This window comes from Branchiostoma belcheri, unplaced genomic scaffold (genome assembly GCF_001625305.1).
Source record: "Branchiostoma belcheri isolate BF01 breed outbred unplaced genomic scaffold, Haploidv18h27 scaffold35, whole genome shotgun sequence".
NCBI lineage: Eukaryota > Metazoa > Chordata > Leptocardii > Amphioxiformes > Branchiostomatidae > Branchiostoma > Branchiostoma belcheri.
Genome location: NW_017803965.1, coordinates 2,016,962 through 2,037,847, shown reverse-complemented (window position 1 = coordinate 2,037,847; position 20,886 = coordinate 2,016,962). Strand labels below are relative to the sequence as shown.

The following is a 20,886-nucleotide window of genomic DNA, read 5'->3' as shown; positions in this document are numbered from 1 at the left end:
AATAGAACTAGGTATGTAACTTGTCTGGATTATACGTGTTTTAACTCATTGAAAAGCAGTACTAGGCACTGAAGGAACTACAGTGATGAAAGTAACCACATAGCTATAGAAACGTAACAAAGTAAAAGGTGCCAACCTGTCGTAGAGCGGACACTGTTCTTTTTGAATGTTGAACTCGGCGTTGTGGACCATGTCGGCGTTCATTTCGAATGGGCCCTTCAGTCCCTTTGCGGCGCCCATGGCGACCACAGCCTCCTCGGAGAAGTCCAACAACTCGGCGTTCTGCACGTTTCCCTTCTCAAACTTCCTCTTGAAGACGGTAGAAACGCCTTTCGGTACGTCTTCTGGCTTCTCGCCTGCTCCGTTTGGAAAAGGTAACAAAGACAGTTTAGGAAAAACGTTACGCCACAGCTGGAAAGCCTGCTAACGACAAATGAAGAATACGCTAAGAAAGTGATCTTTGATTCTGTTTCAAATTTCAAACCTGCAGTGTCTACTACAACAGCAGAGTGCTATCTCCATCTTTCGAGATGGAAGAATGCCAAAAGATAATAGCTACAAAACTATATAGCCTATCTTAACTATTATCAACAGAGAGAAATGTAGGGAGGCAGTGTGTTCAGCTGCAAAGCGCCCCCATGATCACAGTTAACTATCGCCAAGTTTTGCTGTGAAAATTCAATGTTTGTGCGAATGTCCCCCACAAAAGATTTTCTGTGCCTTGCCTTGGTATGTAGGTTCAGCGGTATGGACCTCTCCACGGTCGAACTTGGGGATGAGCTGACCGTAGCTGTCCTTCACCACCTCGGTGGCAACTTCCCGCTGGATGTTCAGCTCCGCGTTCCTGACATCGCCCTTCTCAAACCTGGAGGGGGAGAAGGGTGGTTAACACAGGCTTCCAGACGCCTGTGACCCACTATTGGGGTCGCCAGCCCGTAAAAGACATGCGCTCAAAGTAGTGGGTCATTTATCCAGACAAAGGCTGGAGATTCGGCTATAAAACGATAGTAGATAACTGTGGACAAAATGTCAACACGAAGAAAAGCTTACGGGTTATAAGTGACGTAGTTTTTGTTCTAACAAGGAAGACAAAGGAATTGGACTAAATTTCGGTGGTCACTGTGGCCTCCATCAGGATGAATGACCAACTACTTCAATCAGGTGACCTTAAGGACAACTGACCACAGCAATCAGCAAATTGTGCAAGCAAATTGTCTATTTAAGTACAATACCTTCCAGTGTTGGGAAAAGTGTTAGTTAATGTCATATACCAACACATGTTCTTTTGTGTTATGATAAGACGTGACGTACTTATGACGTAGTTCCCATGATACCCCGGGTCCAGGCATGGACGTCCTCTCCTCCTCAATCATCCTCTGCATGGAGATCTTCTCCTCGTCCGTCAGCTGTTCCCCGGCCTCGAACCGAGCGCGCAGGCGGTTCAGCCGCACCTCCCTGAGCGTAGCCTCGTCCCTCTGCAGTTCCTCTCCGCGCCGCACGGGGTGCTCGCCCTCAAGTCTGCATGGTTGACAGTTGTGGTGTAAGTGACATGTATAAAATACATGACATTTGTTTTATCTTTGGGAATAAAGACACGTCAGAAATTTGCAGGGGGGCCTTACTTTCTGACTCCCGTAGCAAAATAAATCATTTACCAAAAAATCTGGCAAATACTAGCCGTTGTCTGCGATGGTGATATCGCCTTCTCCATTTATTACATCTCGCATAGTCAAACATTAGCCGAACCCACAAACCATAGTTAGGAGTAGGTCGGGAGCAAGGTCAGCTGTGGTTGACTGGTATTCGGCCAGGTCGGCTTTTGTGCGCAGCCGAATGTTTCAACATGCTCAAATTAAACATTCGGGTGTTGACGGGATCCCGGGAGGTTCGCCCATGGTTGGCTGGTGTTCGGAAGTTGGTCGGGACATGGTTGGCAGTGAAATTTGACTCAAATTTGACTCAAATTCAATTCGATTCGTATAGAAAGGTAGGCGTGGCCTAAATCTGGTCAGACTGTTCCCGAACTTCAGCCGATCTTGGTTGGCCTGGTCGGAGGAAGGTCCCGAATCTGTGACAGCTAGGGGATTTAAAGATTTATAAAAAAATAGAAAGCACATAACTTGTCAGTGTACCAGCCTACTAAGTTTACGCGCGATGCGATATTTTCTACCATCATAGTGATAGCTAGGATTAGCAAGATGTCATTTTGAAACCACCGTCTTGAGAATCAACAATCGCTTCCTTGTGCGGATGGTAAGCCTTTAAGATGCGGGTAAGATCTGTTGTTTACATGTGAAAACACGTTATATAAACATTACAACCCACTGGCACAGGGTCCAACCACTGTGGGGTCTAACTGAGATGACTGTATTTTTTTTTATTCCGACATTTCATGACTGGACATGGTGACGGCACACTCAAGTTACTAGTATATCAACTTATTTTATACCGTCACCAACGCAGAGGACAAATACGGAACAGGACAATACTCATTTTCACTTGAGTTAAGTGAGGAAAGTCGTGTAAAGTGCCTTTCCCAAGGGCACAAGATGACTGTATGGTAAAAGACTGAGGTGGTAAGATTTCCTTGGGGACAAGTTGGCCCTGGAGAGGAGGAGCTAGCCTGTATACTGCCCTAGCAGCAGTCTGGCGCCCAGGCTACGGAGACATGACGTTAGATTGGCAGGAAACAGACACTAGGCCGCTCGGAAACGCAAAGCAGATCGCCAAGGTGCTGCTGTATGTAGCAGGAAGCGAATTCTCCCGCCAAGCGCCAAATAAGACCTGGTCGATCGACAGTTTGTGTGGAATTCCTGACGTGCCGAGGTCCCGCAAACATCCTGCGCGCAGGAAGGTCTCCTCACCCCGGCCGCTGGAGTGAGAGACGCGTTCCTGAGGCTGGGAAAGAGTTTTCTTACCGGAACTTTCTGCCTAGGTACAGAAATACATTCGATGGTTCTATATCGACGTGACGAAAAGGCAGCAACAAAACAGCTATCAGAAAACAACAATACGCGGTCCGAAAAACAGCAATATCAAACAGCTAGGAGTCTGCTATGAGGTGTGCTAGCTGGCATCTTCAATAGTAAATATGGTCCATTGTTTTAGCAAGTTGTCATCTGCCTTTGTCAGGGCGTTATGAACTCTGTTACTCCTCTGAGGTTTGATACAATGTAGTTTACATAAGTCTCTTACTTCAGTGGTCGGGGTGACTTTTGACAAAAAGCAAGTTTAACTCCAGGTTTTGATAAAACTATCAAACTAGAAGGCATTGCTATGGATGATTACAATAGTTCGAGATGATCTTCCGCTGAAACTTGTGGGTTCGTATAACTGCACAAAACTAGCAAGCAATCAAAAAATCAAAACGGGTAGAAAGAATTACTACCTATAGGTCAATTGGTCAATGCTTTAGGAGCTCAACAAGGAAGAGAAAAACAGGTATCTGGTTCCTGGGAACCCCCTCTGTTAGCCTCCCTGTCGGCAGCGTCCAGTGACCCATCACACAGTGTCAAGTCTTGGAACGTCACTGACGTAGGTAAGGGACGTGTTGGCAGAACCACGCGATGACAGAGCGAGCTTTGGCTTACAGACCTCAAGGACGATTCAATTTCGCGTGTTTTGGCAACTTTCGCCGAGGTTTGAATTAACATCCAACCACCAGAAAGAGTTGAAACAGCTAGAAGACGCGTAAAAGCTAGAAGACGCAATGTACTTGCAATGTATGTCGTGCCATGTTTGATTTCTTTTTCTAAGACAACGGATTGATCAGATACGTTCGTGCAAAGATACAGACAAATATATGAAGTTTTCTAGCCAGGACCAAGAGCCTAGTTATCAGGTCCTGATTAGTCCGCTAAAAAGTACTTGCTGGCCTAACGCTGAAGGAATTCGTGAATCTGCACATCCAGACTTGAACCGAAACGGCAGTTCCCGAGCCAAAACAGGAAATGCCAGGTTCAGCTGCTGCACATACGTTAACGCCACCCAACAGAGGGCTGCCACGGCTGACAGTTTGGGCTTTTTGACGTCTCTTTTTCACATGTTTGGCGTCTGCTCAAGAACTGGGGTGTCTTCAGCTCAGAGGCATTTCAAGTATGGAGAAGTCAGGAAGGCGCCTGGTCGGGCCACGGAGGTTACAGACCTTCGAGGTACCTGTTCCTTCCACTTAATTACACTGGGTATCGTCAGCACTGCTACGTGTGTGATCACTGACAGGGGGTAGTCTCCATCAGACTAACAATGAATGAATGAATGAATGAATGTAATACATTGTTGAATGTAGTACAATTTGTTGTACACACATACCCTTTGGGTTAAGTACAGATCACAACAAAAGAAGAGAATACAGATAATGTTAACATGCACATTGTCAAGTAACTACAATGCACCACTGTAGCCATGAAGTTTGACCCACTCTCACCTGTATGTGGTGATTTTGCCGACCCTCTTGCCTTCGTCCACTTCGGTGCTTTCTTCTGTCCGTGTTTCTGTATGTGAAACATAACGACAGCGTGTCAGAAATGATAAATGATGTAGAAAACATAAACGTACGTTTTTTACTACTAGCATTGCCACATTACCAAACAGACAAGGCTTAACAACCACAGGGCTTGAAATACATTTTTGTGCATAAAACATGCATGGAAAATTACGTCACCAGACAAATCTTGCGCATAATTTATAAAGTATGGATCATATACTAAAAAAACTGTCTGAGGTGGTATTTTGAGCCGTGAATACACAAGTTATACTTATTGGGAAAGGCTTCAAGATAAAATTTCGTCATTGAGATTAAGCTAGTCAATGTTGATTACACACGATGAATGCAATTTTACCTCTAATTACAAACTTGCTGATTTCTAGTTACTACAGTACAATATCTCATCAGCTCAGCATCACGTTTTCCGCACTCCATTCTGCCTATAGAAATTCCATGGTACCACCAGTGTGGGCTGGCATCCTTAGAGACCCAGTATGTGGGAGGAGTACTTGACATTGTCCAACACTCCACGTAAAAGTGCAAGAAACACTCCATAAAAGACACAGTCCCCACTCACCCTTCTGACGTTACAGAGGTGTTACCCGAGTGCAGACACGTTTCTGTGAAACATGTCTGGTTTTGGAGTGACTCTGTACGATTTTACACTATTTTACCTGTAATTAGAAACTAACGAAATCCTACTTACTCCAATATATCATTAGCTTAGCATGCTTTCTGACCTCCAGTCTGCCTGGAGAAACCTCATGATAGCGCTAGTGTAAGGTGTCGTCGATTGAACTGTTCTGCTTTAAGACAGCACACGCACACGTAGAAGACTTTCTGCAGTTTGACGTTGCTCAACACTCCAACTAAAAGTGCAAGAAACTCCCCATAAATTATAAAAGGAACAGTTCGCCGCCACCCAACCAAACAGAGAGGTCACCCAAGTTCAGTCACGTTTGTGTGAAACATGTCTGTGAAGTCGGAGTGACTCTGTTTTGAAAATATGAGCGCTGTAAAGAGACAGACAGTGTGTCTCGAAGAGAAACAACAATAATACTTCGGCTAGGCAGGAGGCGACCTTGACAGAACGGGGTGACATAAGTCACACGCACCGTTAACAAGTAACTTAAGAAACAAGTTAAGATAGTCGTAAATTGATGGACTTTTCAGTTTCTTCATTTTACGGGATAGACAGTGACAACCATGCAGACGAGATACCATGCATGGAGTTCAACAAAGATCTGTCCCAAGCACGTGCTTGTGATCTATTTTTGTCTTAGCAAGGAAAACAGGGATGGTACCAAAACATCACACAAGAGGGTGAAAATCCGGGCGGTTCCCACAAAGAGAAAACGCTTCAACGGGCAGGCGAGTAGAGAAATATACAAAACAAACTCTACCGCTAAAACCACGTCTTTGAAATAGAGCATGTCGACCCACCCTTTCCCGAGTGTACCTGTTTCGTTTAAAGCGCACTAAAATTGCGATATCACCTGTGTAGCTCTTATAAGACGTCCTTCGAAGATACTTCAACCTGTCGCCACTTAAAGTGTTCGTCTAAGTACATTCACTGCAGCCCCGACTACCGATGTTAAAGAAGAAAAGAAACTCTGGCACACCTCGGTTGAACTTGACGAGCATACATACTGAAAGCCAATGATGGCCCGTAAAAGGACGGAACTGATTGGATGATTGACGTCGCTGTCAGACGACATATTCCCTCAAGGCTACACAGTTCCCGCCATACCAACAAGTGCACATACACTTCACCTAGCGATAGAACCGTGGGTAAGAAAATGTTACTCACGAACAGATAGGTCTATTGACGGCCTTCTTGTCGAGACGAAGAGGAAGATTTTGTTCTCTTCTACTACCACCGCAGACTGGCAAACTTCTCCCATGTTCACGACACCAGCTCCGCCTAGATCTTTACACACCTCCACCGACCGTCCTTCTCTTTCTGTCCCCAACGACGCGAGGCTATCTCAGGGGAGTTTGGAAACACCTTTGTGTCCTATATGCTCGAAGAGGCGAGCCTTCGGACTATATATACGCACAATATCGTCTTTCGTCATCCCCCAAGGCTGCTTCGCTCCCGAGAAAAGGCACAACATCTGGCGGGACCGTGACGTCATGACAGGTGATGTACCGGTATGCAGGGTTCGGGTCAGCGGCAAGTTTGAATCTTGTCTGAACTTCAACTCTCAGCGACTGGAGGGGTTGAGGGGGTTTATTTACAGACAGATTAAGATAACACAGTCTCTCAAACTGACGTGACACCTGCTGAGTGCTTTAAGATGTCATTTATCAATCTTGGGACCAATTTGTGTTCAAATTGTAACGGTATGGTTTGGTGCAAACTTTGGCAACGGTGTGCAAATGAGGGTCTCCATGGGGGTAGAGATTACAAATTACGCAAAATCTTCGCCGCCAATTACGAATTACGTTAAAGCCTCAGAGCTGATTATGACTTGATGCTTTGCGGCTAATGTACTATAATTACTAATTACGTTGATTTTGGGGAGGCTGCCTACGGATTACGAGGACTAAAAAGGCCTAATTACGCCTTACGAAAAAAGGCATGCAGGCCCCCCATAAATGACTCATGCAAGAAAAACGCACTGTATGTCGGAATACTATTGACGGAAAAATATACAGAGGACCTGTCCTAGCCAAGGAATCTAGTGTTTTGAAAGCATCAAGAACAAATAAACAGTATGAGGTAATGTCCCTTGGAAACCCATAATTTCCTGACATTGACAAGCCCAAGCTTGTAAGGTTATGTTGCTTTATCGAAATTGACATGTCTGTATACATTACTCTGTTATCAACAGATTTTCACGCACTCGGAAACACCTCAGATAGCCTTGTCTGCATAACTGGGTTTGAATAACAAATTAAATCCCGCCAGTTTTCTCCCCCTAAAAGTCCACAAGAGGAAAAGGGATATCCTGGGAGCGGGAAGAGGCCACGTAAGTGATGCTCGTAGCTCGGTCTCCTGGGGTACATGTTTGAAATTCCTGGGCGCGATTTCAACAGGCAGGGATTTCCACACGTGTGTCACAGCTTGAGTCTACCTCCGAGTCCTGGACGGTTACGCAATAGGTAGGCACCCAATGCAATTTCAGGGCACAAAACAAAAATAGTCTGGATGAGGAACTTTGTTTGATATTGCCAGTTCTTAGCACATTTTCGCCATCATTTCATACTTAAAGCGTTTGAAATAGCCTCAAAACAAGCTACGTGAGGAATCCCTTATTTTTGGTACCACCAATAAATAGCTAGAACCAGCCAACGTACGATGCTTTAATAACAAGCAACCGTTTTTCGTCAGCGACGTCGCACTTTTGCCTCAAAGATATCCGTATGGACAGGGTTGATTAAACCTGCTACATTAAAAAAAAGATCAGAAAATTGGTTTTGGAAATCAGTTTTACTCCCCTGAAAAATCGAATGGGGTCATTGCTGCGCCCAACTTTGGCAATTTTTTCGGCAACGTTTCCTCTTAGAGGGTCTTAACTGATTAATAGTAAAATTACGACAATCGATAAAAATCATCTGTCTATTCTTGACCACATTTCGCTTCAGACATAGTTATGTTTCTGAGCCCTGTTCTAGTCCAGGAGTTTTCTATCAGAGCAGAACAACAACAAAGCATTACTGGGGACACACTGTATGTGATGTACCGCGTACAAGACTTAGACGCCCTGTTTCAAAACAGAAAAAACTGTAAACTATCTGAACTTATGTAAAGTGTATTCAACTGAGATATCCCGCGTCGAAACAGGTAAACCCTAAATGTAAGGTATAGTCGATTGAACTGTTCTGTTATAAAACAGCACAAACCACATACTTTCTGCAGTTTCCCTAAGCAGAAAATTGTTCACATTGTTTCAATAGACATTCATTATAAGTATAGAGCACAGAGGTACATGTATCTGAATATACAGTACTTAAAATAATCGACCAAACTGCACCCACTTTTCCACCGAAGACTGAAACAGTCCTACCGGCCTATATCCACAAACGTCATTACATTCAGTTGTGGTGAGATGTTGAAAGCATCCAACGACAAAGGCGACGACAAAGTTTCTCCTACAAGACAGTTGAAGATTGGTGGACGACACATCTGCATATATGACTGTTCCCTGTCGTGGACTTATTGTACGACGAATGGGACCTTGTGGTGCGATCGAGAGCCGACCTATATTCGGTCGGACCGTATAAGAGCAGAACGCGTGTGTTTGCATGTACAACAAACAAACGTCCGTCACACGGCTTTACTCCTGTTGTCAACTTTGGGAGATGCTCGGCTGACAGAGGACAATGACGGTCCTTAAGGGGGGTCTTATTCAGTCTTAATATGAGAGTGGACCTGTTTACAAATAGAATCAGGTATTGAGTGTCAGCCTAACGTTAAAATTTCGAGACGATAACATTTCTTTGGCTGTGTCCGTAGTTCGTAGGTATCTGGATGCACTGGGAAGGTGGTTTGTAACGTTAACCACAGATTGACATTAAGGTCAAGATAGTAGTCTATAGCTAATTGGTATCCCTACAGGCTGGAGGAAGCCTCTCACACAGTTATTGGGGTATACCCACTCAGGGCTTGTCACAACAAGCTCCCAGTCTCCCAGCAAGATTTCTGTCATGTCCTGTTGAAATTCAGTCAAGGCTGTGCCAATAAGTTCACAGAAACTCAAAATACTTCATGGAGGTATGAAATTTCCTATTTTTGCTGTGTTTACCTTCGCAGAAGGAAAACACATTCTTTTGCTCAGTTTCTTTTCCTTCTTCTTCAAACACATGTCAATGACCTAGAACAGACGTCTGTCACCATGGTAACTGGTCCTGTAGCAGACATCATGTGGCTTTGACTTACATCATGTGGCAAGTTGGAGGGGCTGGTCACCATATATATGAATTTGTTTAAGTATAAGAATAAACATAGCGGTAGTTCGTTAGACCATTTGAAGGTAAACAATTATTACCTCTTTAGTTGATATTAAAACTTTGTGTCAGAGTAAGGACCTACCGATATCTTCTGTGGTCTCCCCACCTTCAGTAGTGGTAGTGGTGGTGGTAGTGATGATGCGGTGCTTCAGTTTGCGGGTCTCGATGTCCCCGGGCCCGGCTTCAAACTCCGTCCGGCGCACCTTCACACGGGACGGGCCCGACGGCTCTACCCGGGTGAACTTCTTGTAAACTTTCTGCAGTGGTAGAAATAACGGTAAATGTATGTATGAATAAAAGATCTTTATTGTACGTCCATGCTCTTACTGTCGAATTACAGGTGATGAATAAACAGTAAAAATTACTGTAATATCTTAATAAAACTATACATACTAATGCGTACTTCTATTTACAGGTTCAACGTCTTCTCGCTTCTTGAGGCAGTTGTAGATGTACGAACATATGGAGCTAATGACACAAGGTTTGTCAAGTTTAATAAGGAATACGAATGTTCTGCTTTATCTAAAAGTTATATATTATCTACAAGTAATATGTACCATTGGAGGTGCCTCAATGACCGTTCTCTTGACTTCTGGGGCGGTCTCTACTTTGCGCACCACTGTCTTCACGGTAGGGGGCGCTTCTCTCACTTCGACTTTGCGAACAATTTTAGGCGGTTCCACCTAAAGAAATATCCAAGGAGGTAAGACAAGATGTAAGTCAGAACGTTCCGTCAACAGCGTGATATTTCGTGGCGTAGAAGATTAGGGTTTTTGAATTAGGCTTTTTGACCCAGGTTCGAATCCGAGCGTATGTACTTGTCTTTTTTCACTAATATCTTTTGCTGCCTTGCTTTTGCAATCGGAATGCTGTTTTTACCGTGTCAAATGGCAACGACTCTTTACGAGACGGGAAGTGCTGGCCGGAACCAAACATGCTTCAGATTACATACCTAGAATTCATTTAGTCCTCGTGGTTGGGAAAGGAAGAAACTAGAGAAGGTGGAGAAAAGCAAGAATTACAGTAATAAAGAAATGTTAGGAGAAGATCAGTAACGGGCCAAATGGAAAGAAGGCAAGAAAAACCAAAAGTAAGTAAGTAAGACAAGAGAAAGGGAGAAAGAAAAAAAGGAAAAGGAAAGAAACAAAGAAAATACTAAGAAAAAGAAGAAAAAAAGAAATAGAACACAAGAAAATGACAAAGAAAACGGTAGCAGACTAACCTTGGTGATTGTGCGGACCTTGGTCTCAGGTTTGACGGCCAGTTTCTCGACCTTTGTCTCAGTTTTAGTCACAGGCTCGCCCTTCATCACTGTTGTCATGACTTTGGTTGTCTTGCGTACCTTGGACAGAAAGGGCAGTTACTACAAAACTACAAAAAAAAACAAATGATTTAAAGAAACCACTTTCAACCAAAGGACTTGTATCAGAAGACGACACAGTCACCATCACGCAAGATCTAAATTTTTCATGGCGGTCTGAGATCTCCGTATTCTCGTTCCTCTTTCGCTTCTTTCATCACCATATCGGAGAAAAGTCCTGTGATTCTCCAATATTGAAGCACCAAAAGACATTGTATTTCCCGAAAAATAAGATACTAGTAGCATTTTCCAACATTTAAGGTCATCGTTGGTGTCCCTACCTCTGGGGGTTCTGCCTTAGTGACGGTACGGAAGGTTGTCGTTTTCACGTCCGGTTTCTGGTCGCCGGAGGACACGGTGCGGGTCACCTTCCGGACCTGGGTCACCTGGGGCTGCTGCTCGGACACCGTCCTCGTGATCGTGCGGACCTCGGACACTTCCGGCTGGGCGGTCACCGTGCGGGTCACACGGCGGACCTCGGACACTTCCGGTTGCTCAGTCACTGTACGGGTCACGCGGCGGACCTCGGTCACCTCCGGCTGCTCGGTCACGGTACGGGTCACCCGGCGGACCTCGGTCACTTCCGGCGGTTGCTCAACGACGGTGCGTGTCACCCTACGCACCTCGGTCACTTCCGGTTGCTCTATAGTCTGACATAGACGCGAGAGAACAAATTTAAAGCTGCATTATGTAGCATTTGGCAAAGTAATTATTTTGATTTTATACCCTTATGACGAAGGCAATTACCGGAAATTCGTGCGACGAATGAAGCGTTTTAAACTTACTGTCTTCGTCACTTTTCGAACTTCGGTTACTTCTGGCTGCTTTTCTTCTGTAACGATCCTGGTGACTTTCCTGACGCCCTTCACCTCCGGTGGCGGGGGTTGGGGCTGAGCTTTGGCCTGAAGTTTCTGGATTTTCCGCATCACTTCCGGTGAGGCGGAAGACGTCACAGAAGTGCGGATAGCGGTGACTTTGGCTTCTGCCGGAGCCTGATGAAATTATGAGAAAAATATCAAAGATAAGTTCGGATACGTGTAAGAAAATAACAGGCATGACACCACGGTAGCATGGGCCTGTAACGTAATACACACAAAAAGTGACCCGGTCAACTACGTCGTATGTCCGTCGTACGATGTAAGGGCATTCTTGAAACAGTCGAGCATCTGTCGTATAAGATTCAAGAAAACGGAGAAAGGTGTCTAAAATTCTTGTCAGCGATTGGCTTTCTCACAGCAGTTGCTAAAAAAAGCACCCTACGATATCAAAATCGTACGACAATACTACGATATCAAAATCGTACGACAATAGTACGACATCAAAGTCGTACGACAATTCTACGACATCAAAATCGTACGACAATACTACGGCATCAAAGTCGTACGACAATTCTACGACATCAAAGTCGTACAACAATACTACGATATCAAAATCGTACGACGTCCTACGACGAATGTGACCGCGGTGGAAAAACGAAAGACGACCGGAAAGTTAAACTATAGTATCCAGAACTTCGACGTATTTCGTAAAGTGGTGATAAGGAGGGCAGTAGGTTGACCTGAGGGTAGGGTGGTGTGAAGGAGTTCGGCTAGGATTGTGGTCGGGCCTCTGCAGCTGGGGTTAGAAGCACGATCTTCAGCCAACGATTAGTCAAGGGTAGATTGGGTTTACTTGCATCGCAAAGATTAAGAAGGGATCATTTTTAAGGGATCGTTCTCAGCTTTGATGGTCTCAGTCTTCGAGGTCACCAGTCCTATGTGCGACATCGGGATGAACAGAGTCTTCGTCGTGGACACTATTCCAATCTCGACGATCGGCTTCGTCAACTGTTCGGAAATCTAAAGTAATAGTCACAAAGATGGAGCTTCAGACTTTAGTAGAGTATCACGAAGGGATGGATGTGTTTTTAAACACTGACAAAGGGTGTTAAATTTGTGGCCGACTTTTCTTCTTCGTCAGTTTTCTTTCCTTCAGTTAGTAGTTAACTGCTGGCAGGCCTATTGGACTCAGAGTCATGCTTGTTCTCGCCTTCATGCGCGCGCGTGTTCAGATGGCTGATATACCGCCGGGTTACTTCTCCATATTGGCGTTAGTCTGCATTGAGCCTGCAACGTGCTACACCGAGACGTACTGGTGATAATGCTGACTAAATGAATCATTTTGGTTGATGTACACAACCCTGAGAAAATTTATTTCGTTTTATTCCGTTTTTTTTCATAGTATAAGTGTATCCACTGATATGTTGTCTTTTGCATATGGTATATCATTTTTTAAGACCTGCCTATTTGAGAGAGCTTATTCTATGCCAACGGGAAGGTGGCATGGCAGGGTTCGAACCCGGGACCTCTTGGTTCCGAGTCGAACATTCTACCGTTACGCCACACCCCACGTAACGGTACATCATTTTTAAAAAAACTGCTTATTCGAAACAGCTTATTCAAACACCAGTGGGAAGATGTGGTATGGTTGTGTCGTGTTAAACGGGCATTACCACCATACGATCACGGCGTAGCAGGTCGGAGTAGTACGGCGCGAAGCACACACCTGCACGACCTCGGGCTTTACAAAGATGGGATCAGGCAAATCAATAAAAGTTTCGGAAATGACCTCGGGTGGTCCCGGTGCAAAAGTCACTGTTTTCGTCTCCTCTGTTACTTGGACAGGAGGACGAAGTTTCGCCGGAGGAGGTTTTGCTTTCTCCTTCTTTGCTGGAGGGGGTGCGACTTTGGGTTTAGGTATCTCCTTCTTTGCTGGAGGGGGTGCGACTTTGGGTTTAGGTATCTCCTTCTTTGCTGGAGGGGGTGCGACTTTGGGTTTAGGTATCTCCTTCTTTGCTGGAGGGGGTGCGACTTTGGGTTTGGATTTCTCTGTAGGCGCTGGAAGGGGTGCGGCTTTGACTTTGGGCTTCTCTGTAAGGGGTGCGGCTTTGACTTTGGGCTTCTCTGTAAGGGGTGCGACTTTGGGCTTCTCTGTAAGGGGTGCGACTTTGGGCTTCTCTGTAGGGGGTGCGACTTTGGGCAACTCTGTAGGGGGTGCGGCTTTGACTTCCGGCTTCACCGAGGGCACGTCAGGTGTAGGGGACGGTGGGGGCGCCGGGGTTGCTTGGGCTTTCGGTACTGCAACTTCTGCAGTCACCTCGCCCGCCGCTACCATGACATCAGCAACGCTCCAAGACACCACCGGTACTGGTTCCTCGGCGACGTCTTGAACCGCGGGAGCAACCTCGCTCGCCGTGACCTCCATCTTTATTGTTGCAGAACTCCCCGTTGCTTCCGCAAGAGGTTTGGCCGGCTCTTTGGGGGCTTCTGGTGCGGCTGATGGTGTTTCTTCGACCGCTGGAGCAGTCGGTGCTTCCTCCGCTTGCGGTGCAGCTTCTGGTGGCGTCACCTCAGCGACCACAGCCTCATCAACCACTGGTGCCTCAGCTTTCTGTACTGAACCCTCGGGTGAAGGTTCAGCAACTTGTGCAGAGTCCTGAGATGGAGGTGTGATTCCAGCAGCTGCCGCTTCGTCAACTGCTGGCTCCAAAACTGGTGCAGGGCTTTCCTCTGAAACTGTTGTTTCAGGTGCAGCTTCCGAAGACGCGGGTTTCACCTCAGCAACTGCAACTTCTTCAACAACTGGAGGCGGAGGCTGTTCAGCAACTATAGGTTCAGCTGTTGGTGATTCCGTCGCTTCAGCTGCGGTTTCGGTTGTAGTAGATATTTCCTTGGGAGGTTCTGACACAGCGGCAGAAGTATCCTCTTTACCCGTTGGCGTTTCAACCGCCTCTGGGGCAACATCGGCGGCCGGTGGTGGTGGAGAGATAGGCTCTGTTTCACCTGGAGCGCCGCTCACGGGTGCAGGGTTTTGAGACGGCTCCGCCTCCTTAACAGAAAGAAAAGAATCATCTGTCGTCTCCCGTAGTGTTGGTGAATATTGAGTAGTCATAGTTTTTACTCATTGCTGCGGTTGATTTGGTGAGAAAGGTAGCTGTGTGAACGGGGAAAGACAGACTCAAAGGTTATTTTTCGAAGCTTTCAACTGTTGGGGAAGGTTCGGCTGAGCTAGTTCGACAACTAAGGATGACGTTTGTTATAGTGATACACTGTTTCGACTTCCAAGTTTTGAGAGGGTGCCTTGATTTGAATTCTACAGTCAATAGCTAACATTCTAGAAGGGTATAGTGGGTTCCAAGGTAAGACTCAGGGAGGACTAGGATTGGGTTTTGATGGTTATGCATCACTTTTGGATGGATTTGCAAGAGGATAATGTAAGACAGACAGACGGACCAGTACCTTACACACTTTACATGTGAAGTACAAGCACAACTGGAAAACGGTTTGTGACTAAATGTTGAAAGAAACAACGAGGGAAATCTCTTTCCTGTCTTAAATTAAGAAGAGAATAAATTAATAAAGAATTATCAACTAAATCACATGCATGGCAATGGTTGTTGACGATACAAAACTCTTGACAAACAAGTGGCTGTGATATAATAAAGAACTTTGACATTCAATCATACACCCCCCTGATGAAATTATTCATAGAGCGCCATCTCTACTACTCACCTGTGGAGGCGGTGCCTCGGGTGCGGCTGGCTTGTCGGCCATTTTGATTTACTGGTCGCTAAACAAACACATCAACATTATGTTTCGTCTGTAAATTACAAATATCAAACATAATTCCAAAGAAATTCGAATGGAGATAAAGAACAAGAGTTGTATAAACTTCAAATAAGGAAAATAGAAAGGTTATTCAGAGTCGAAATAAAACCCTGATCATGAGATGTTTTTAATAAAGTTAAAGAACAGATTTGAAGAATATTCACTGTATATAGTACATAACATATGCAATTTTTTATGTTGAGTCTGAAACGCGCATACGCAACGCAAGAAAAACAGGGCCATGGGTAAGATATCATATATAATTACCTGCAATATAAATCAATTCCTGCAGATCATGTACGTAATGCCCGTTTTAAACAATTGAAAATTGCAATCTAATCTAATCACATGTATTTTTCAGTGACAAGTCTTACTTATGCCTACCTTGTACATACATTGTAGTGCAGCATACAATATGGAGACTAGGCTCAATGCTTTCTTAGAATTGGACCCAATGTAATAATCGGTGATAAAAAGTTGTACCTACCTTGCAAGTCAGTGATGCTACAATATAGTAAGGAACCATATGAAAAAGCAGCACCTGCCTGAACGTATGTGAACTGCAGACGAATGATGCTCAAACTGATCACAAAGCTTTTAAAGTGATATTATGTAAGATTTTTTGTGCCAAAACTGGAAACAACAATAACTTTTCCGCATAATAGCGTCGCTATTTCGCTTTTCCAGCGACTCAGCGCAGTGCGAGAATAAGTTCCGCCAGGCCCGTTTTATTTTTAGGAGGCTCCTAAAAAGAATGTAGAACAAACAGCAGTTTTCGTTCGGGTATCTTCGGCAGCTTCAAAAAGTTTTTGCGGCGCAACGACGTTGCTCTTTTACTACCCAAATGTCACTATAAACCCAGGTAGGCTTATAGTGCACAAAAATGTGTAAAACAACGATGTTTAAAATAGTGAAAAATCTTACATAATATCGATTCAAAAGGTCTAACTGCATTATCTGATGTCAAGAACACACATTGAGAACAATACATGAAAATCATTTTCTTTATTCCATGAACCTTAATACGCTTTACAAAATTGGAATAAAACGCTCAGTACATTCTGCTAGTTTTGTACAATGTAAAGCTGATATCTTGAACTGTGAAGTTTAATCACCTCAATTCTTTGGAAACTTTTATTTATCTTTATTACTTACCTTTATTTATTAACTTGTGTAAAGATACCAATCTAAGCATGATAACTTCCGATATGTAGCAATCTAGTTACATCAAGATGCAAAATTTTACATATTTTTAGATATATTAATGCAACATTTAGCAAAGCAAGGTGATTAGCATAAAACGTGAACTACTAGTTGGAATGTCCTGTATGTAATAGTATTTAAATCACTTCTTATCAAGCATGTCTGCAAAAGCGTGCAAAAAATATAATTCAAAATGTATGCAGTAATTGTCTGTAGTTAAATTTTTATCTTGTTAAGTAGAAATTTGGTAAGTAGAGATTTGGTAAGTAGAGTTTGATTTATCATAGGAATGTTTGATTTCACAAAAAAATCATCACCAGGAATCCCTTTTTTGGAATAACATGAATAACGTAAAAAAAAGCCAAGCAACCCAAGGCAAATTAGAAATCCATAATGTTAGGACAAGTTTTTTTATACATAATTCCCAAGACCAATCCGATATTAGATGTGTACAATAACACTCATGTGGTTACATATATGTGGCAAGGTTTCATTATGTAATATGGAAACAACAATTAAGCTTTAGTCCATGGTTAGTGAAGAAATATGTTGGAATGTTTTCATACTTGCGTGCTCATTTGAATGTATAAAAGTTATGGTAATTGGGGACACATGATTGGTCCATCTCTAGCCAATCAGTGATTCGAATGTATGAAAGTTATGGTAATTGGTGCCACATGATTGGCCCATCTGTAGCCAATCAGAGCTTCAAAACACATTTGCTGGCAAGTCCAAAAGGTTATCAAGCCCAGCTTGAGAGGATTTAAAGATCTATGTGGTATATAGTGCTTATTAAGTCTGTTACAAGTTTTTTTTTTTTAAATCTGTGTAAACTATGACTATTGGTTAGGCTAAACATTCCCTGCATATCGTACACCAAAAAAAGCTACTCTTGAAATATTATTTCTTCTTGAGTAATACATGTATTCAGTCTTTAGTACTACAATTAGACAAAATGTTAAATTAGTTACAGTAACTGTAACCTGTCATCAATACAAAGCTGTGCCTCCTGTTCTTGCCAATTCTACACCTTCTGAATTAAGACCTGTACATAATCGAAGTGCATTTTACATTGGCCAGCTTATTGCATCATTGGGGGCACTTTTCTACAGTCGTGCAGATCTTACAAAACCCTACTTGTCCCAACCCCAAAGGTACATGTAAATGTACACCATTTCTTTGGCAATGTATTGAAAATGTTACCCATTGCACAAAGTTTGCTACTGTTTGATTCTGATGTGAAACATTTCCACTGCATTTTCATCCTCCATTCCAGCAATCATTAACAACACATAGCAGCACTTCCATGCCATTAATTAGTTTCTTCTAACAAGTGCTGTTAACCGTAATACTGTACAAATCTGCAAGGTGGCACTGCTACTCAAACAGTCAAAGCCAGAGGAAAAGCATGTTGTAGACAAGAAACCAGATAATGACATTTTCAATACACTAGATATACACTTTGAGTCACCCGCAGTAGTCTTTAGTCATAGAAATGGTAATATTCTGTTTATGGCACATTAGGTAGTAGTGATACACACTGTAGCTGGCACTGGTAAAACATTGTTACCTTTTAACAGACAAAATATTCATGCACACATTTTTGAATGATTTGCCTCCTTCTGTGCCAGGTTAGTATGATGTGACATGGTAAAGATGAGAGGACAGTACAGGAGTTTTAAAGGGATGGTAAATACATGTATAACCTAAATTGTATAGCAAAGCAACAGCATGGACATCCTACAATTACACTTGGACTTGTGCACTCAAAGGTCTAAGTAGGCCAAACAATTTTAAGATGTTGACAACAAAGTTGACTTAACAGTCCTCCTCATCTTGCGAGTCCTCCCGTAGAAGTTTCTGGCGGTAGAGTCGAGCCCGTTTAATCTCCTCCTCCGCGCTGCCCATCTTCAGTGAAAGCTCGCGCTGCCGCCTCTCTTCTTCGTCCATGCTCGACGAGGAACCGGACCGTCTCTTTGTGCGTCTCTCCTCGCTGCTTGCGGAGTGGCTACGGCCTTGCCTGCCTTCCCCGCTACTTGCGGAGTGGCTGCGGTGTTTGGACCCCTCCCCGCTGCTCGCGGAGTGGCTGCGGCGTTTAGGCCCCTCGTCACTGCTTGAAGATGAAGACCTGCTTCTTCTAGCCACCGCCTCCTTTTCCTCCTCGTCTTCTGAGGAGCTCACACTTTTTGGGAGGCTCTGTCGCTTTGCGGGAACGGGACGCCTCACCTCAAATTCCTCGTCATCCTGGTCGTCTTCCACAGGAGGCTTGTCGTCAAAATCTTCAAGATCGGCGCTTCTGGGACGTCTTGTCGGAACAGGCCGCTTCACTTCCTCAGCCTCCTCGATCTGACGCCTTTCGTGGGTGTCTTCCGCGGGGCCGTCAGATTTGGGAGCCCACTTGGACTTACGCTGCAAGTGGCCAAAGCCCTCGTCATAGTTTCCCTTTGCCTGGAAGAGCTGCTTGAAGTGGGGCTTGCAGTACAGCTTGTCGTGGATGCCAGCAAAAGTGCCCAAACTGCAGGGGGAGAGAATTATGTTAAACTATTTCTGCAGACCACATTTTAAAAATAATAGACAGTAACAGTCTTCAATACTCTGAATACAAAGCAATAATTTCCCAAACTGTTTTTTTAGCGATATGAATCAATGAGATGGTCCGCACATTGAGGTTACACATCCAAGTAATAAGATGCCAAGATAACAGTTACTCAAAATCTCAAGCAACTAGATAGATTTTGAAAATGGTCAGATGTTTCAGGTAGCATCCACCACCTTTCAACATTGACACAGACAGCTGTACATTTTGTAGGAGTTAAGTAGGTCAGCTACAAAATTTAGAATTCGAAAACAAATGGAAAGAAACTCATAACATGTGCACAGCCAATTTTGAAACAAGATAACTGTTTTCTTAGGTTTGGAGTCTGCAGCAATGTCACTGCAGAGTTTGTGTGGCCTTTTCTCTGTACCTGAGTACTTTCTTGCAGTAGTCACACTTGAAGCAGCTCTTGTGGAAGGTGTCGTGGTCGGTGGCAATCTTCTCCATGGCGTAGACTGTCTTCCCACAGGCCCTGCACTTCTCCATGGGCGGAGTCTTAAACAGGGAAATGCTCTGGATACAGGAGGTAAAAAAACCTTTAGATACAACGTTCATCACGTTCATGAGAAATGTAAAAAGTACAGTCAGTCATACATTGAGAAATGGATAAGACTGCATAGGGTATGTCAACTGCAAAATTTTCACTGTGTATTTCAGACTCTATTTGGATGTATATTGGACTTCAATGAAAGTAGCCAGCAGGCCAATACCTCTTGAATTAACAAAGGTTCAAACAAGCAAACAATAAACGTATGCATGTGGCATCGCATGGCATAATGGTCCGTGTGTTCTGCCTGAAACTAAGATGTCCCGGGTTTGATTCCCTGGTATGCCCAATGTTGTGCCCTTGGGAAAGGCTTTCGTCGTTGTATGGCAGAGTGACGCCTACTGGACATTTAGGCTAATCGTTGATACTATGTCCAAACACTGATGAGGACACAGACAGATTTGGTGTTGCCAATGTGCCAAGACCTGCACATTTGCCAATAAGAACTGTACAATGTTTAAAATTTATGTACAGATTCCTGTGAGATTGAGACATACCTTTGGTTTGGCCTTAGGAAGTGTAGTAGGTCCTGAGTCCTCCGTTTTGTTGGTTTCAAACATGGCTCTCAGGGACTTGGCAGAGGGACCTACATGTACATGGAACAAGGAGAGACAGAATGTTATCTGAGGTGTTCTGTCAAACAACTTACAATTTGTACATTGTATGTAATGTCCTGTATGTTTGTTTGTTTGCTTACCTTTAATGTCAGCCTTGCGATGTTCCACTTCGTCATCACTGAAGCTTGTTTTGACAGCATGGGCCTCACCCTCCTCACTACTGCTGCTACTGGTGCTGTCCCTCCTGATGGAAAATGGTGAAATTTGGTTACGCTGTTTTAAATGTTTCTGTATGGATATGGGCCTGAGGTACATTGTATGAACTAACTGCAACATTGTATGAACTACTGCAAATTCACAATATCAGCTTTGCATTCTTCTGGTTTAGAAGCATTTTTTGGGCTGGAATTTTTTTTTTCTATTTGCCTGTGCCCACTAGTTTGGGGGTCTTCAGCGTATGTCATCCAGAAAATGAAGTGTGGTCTAACAGCCAATGTGGTAAACTTAGGTGGACTGAGATACAGTTGTGTAACTGTTC

At 43.9% G+C, this 20,886-nt stretch overlaps 2 protein-coding genes across 14 annotated transcripts in view; both read right to left on the bottom strand.

The window, feature by feature from the left end:
• LOC109475760 (titin-like) overlaps positions 1 to 15,391 on the bottom strand; it is a 29,221-nt gene extending 13,830 nt beyond the window's left edge. Inside the window, 11 exon segments of the mRNA XM_019776520.1 lie at positions 137 to 356; positions 726 to 865; positions 1,312 to 1,518; positions 4,424 to 4,490; positions 9,522 to 9,696; positions 9,997 to 10,122; positions 10,662 to 10,781; positions 11,081 to 11,449; positions 11,585 to 11,791; positions 13,344 to 14,666; positions 15,350 to 15,391. Of these exon segments, the coding sequence (XP_019632079.1) occupies positions 137 to 356; positions 726 to 865; positions 1,312 to 1,518; positions 4,424 to 4,490; positions 9,522 to 9,696; positions 9,997 to 10,122; positions 10,662 to 10,781; positions 11,081 to 11,449; positions 11,585 to 11,791; positions 13,344 to 14,666; positions 15,350 to 15,391 (2,996 nt within the window).
• A 1,044-nt stretch (positions 15,392 to 16,435) lies between these two features.
• The window catches only part of LOC109475815 (LIM domain and actin-binding protein 1-like), a 32,154-nt gene continuing 27,703 nt past the window's right edge, over positions 16,436 to 20,886 (bottom strand). For all 13 annotated transcript variants that reach the window (XM_019776587.1, XM_019776586.1, XM_019776588.1 and 10 more), the window contains 4 exons: positions 20,489 to 20,592; positions 20,289 to 20,377; positions 19,615 to 19,757; positions 16,436 to 19,163 (listed from right to left, as the gene is read on the bottom strand). In XM_019776587.1, coding sequence (XP_019632146.1) covers positions 18,467 to 19,163; positions 19,615 to 19,757; positions 20,289 to 20,377; positions 20,489 to 20,592 — 1,033 coding nt within the window. In that variant the 3' untranslated portion in view covers positions 16,436 to 18,466. The remainder of the gene's footprint in view (positions 19,164 to 19,614; positions 19,758 to 20,288; positions 20,378 to 20,488; positions 20,593 to 20,886) is intronic.